A 461-nucleotide genomic window follows, 5' to 3' on the forward strand; every position below is an offset into this window, starting at 1 on the left:
TTACATACAATGGAAACTATAGATGGATCGATTTGCTACCGCGTCTCATGTTTGAATACAACGCGCGAAAGCATCGAACTATCGATATGCGGCCCATCGACGTCACCCCCGCAATCGCCAACAAGCTCTTAGCCATGGTGTATAACCACGTAAAGATCGCCGCACCCGCACGATTCAAAGTGGGTGACTCGGTACGCGTCAGTAAATTCAAGACAATTTTTGACAAAGGTTACACACCAAACTGGACCACGGAAGTGTTTAAAATCATCAAGGTGCAGAAAACTAATCCCGCAACGTATCTTTTGGAGGATTCTCGTGGAAAACTCATAGCCGGAGGATTCTATGAATACGAACTGCATCGCGTTGCTAATCCCGACGTGTACCTCGTTGAAAAAGTTTTGCGCAACAGAGGGAATGAGATATACGTGAAATGGTTGGGATTGGATGATTCACATAATTCA

General features: G+C 45.1%; 1 protein-coding gene across 1 annotated transcript in view; it reads left to right on the forward strand.

Annotated features, from left to right (window-relative positions):
* Positions 1-86: 86 nt before the first annotated feature.
* The window catches only part of LOC105448225, a 537-nt gene continuing 162 nt past the window's right edge, over positions 87-461 (forward strand). Inside the window, exon 1 of the mRNA XM_011686686.1 lies at positions 87-433. Coding sequence (XP_011684988.1) covers positions 87-433 — 347 coding nt within the window. The remainder of the gene's footprint in view (positions 434-461) is intronic.

Source organism: Wasmannia auropunctata, unplaced genomic scaffold (genome assembly GCF_000956235.1).
Source record: "Wasmannia auropunctata unplaced genomic scaffold, wasmannia.A_1.0 LD336116.1, whole genome shotgun sequence".
Classification (NCBI taxonomy): domain Eukaryota; kingdom Metazoa; phylum Arthropoda; class Insecta; order Hymenoptera; family Formicidae; genus Wasmannia; species Wasmannia auropunctata.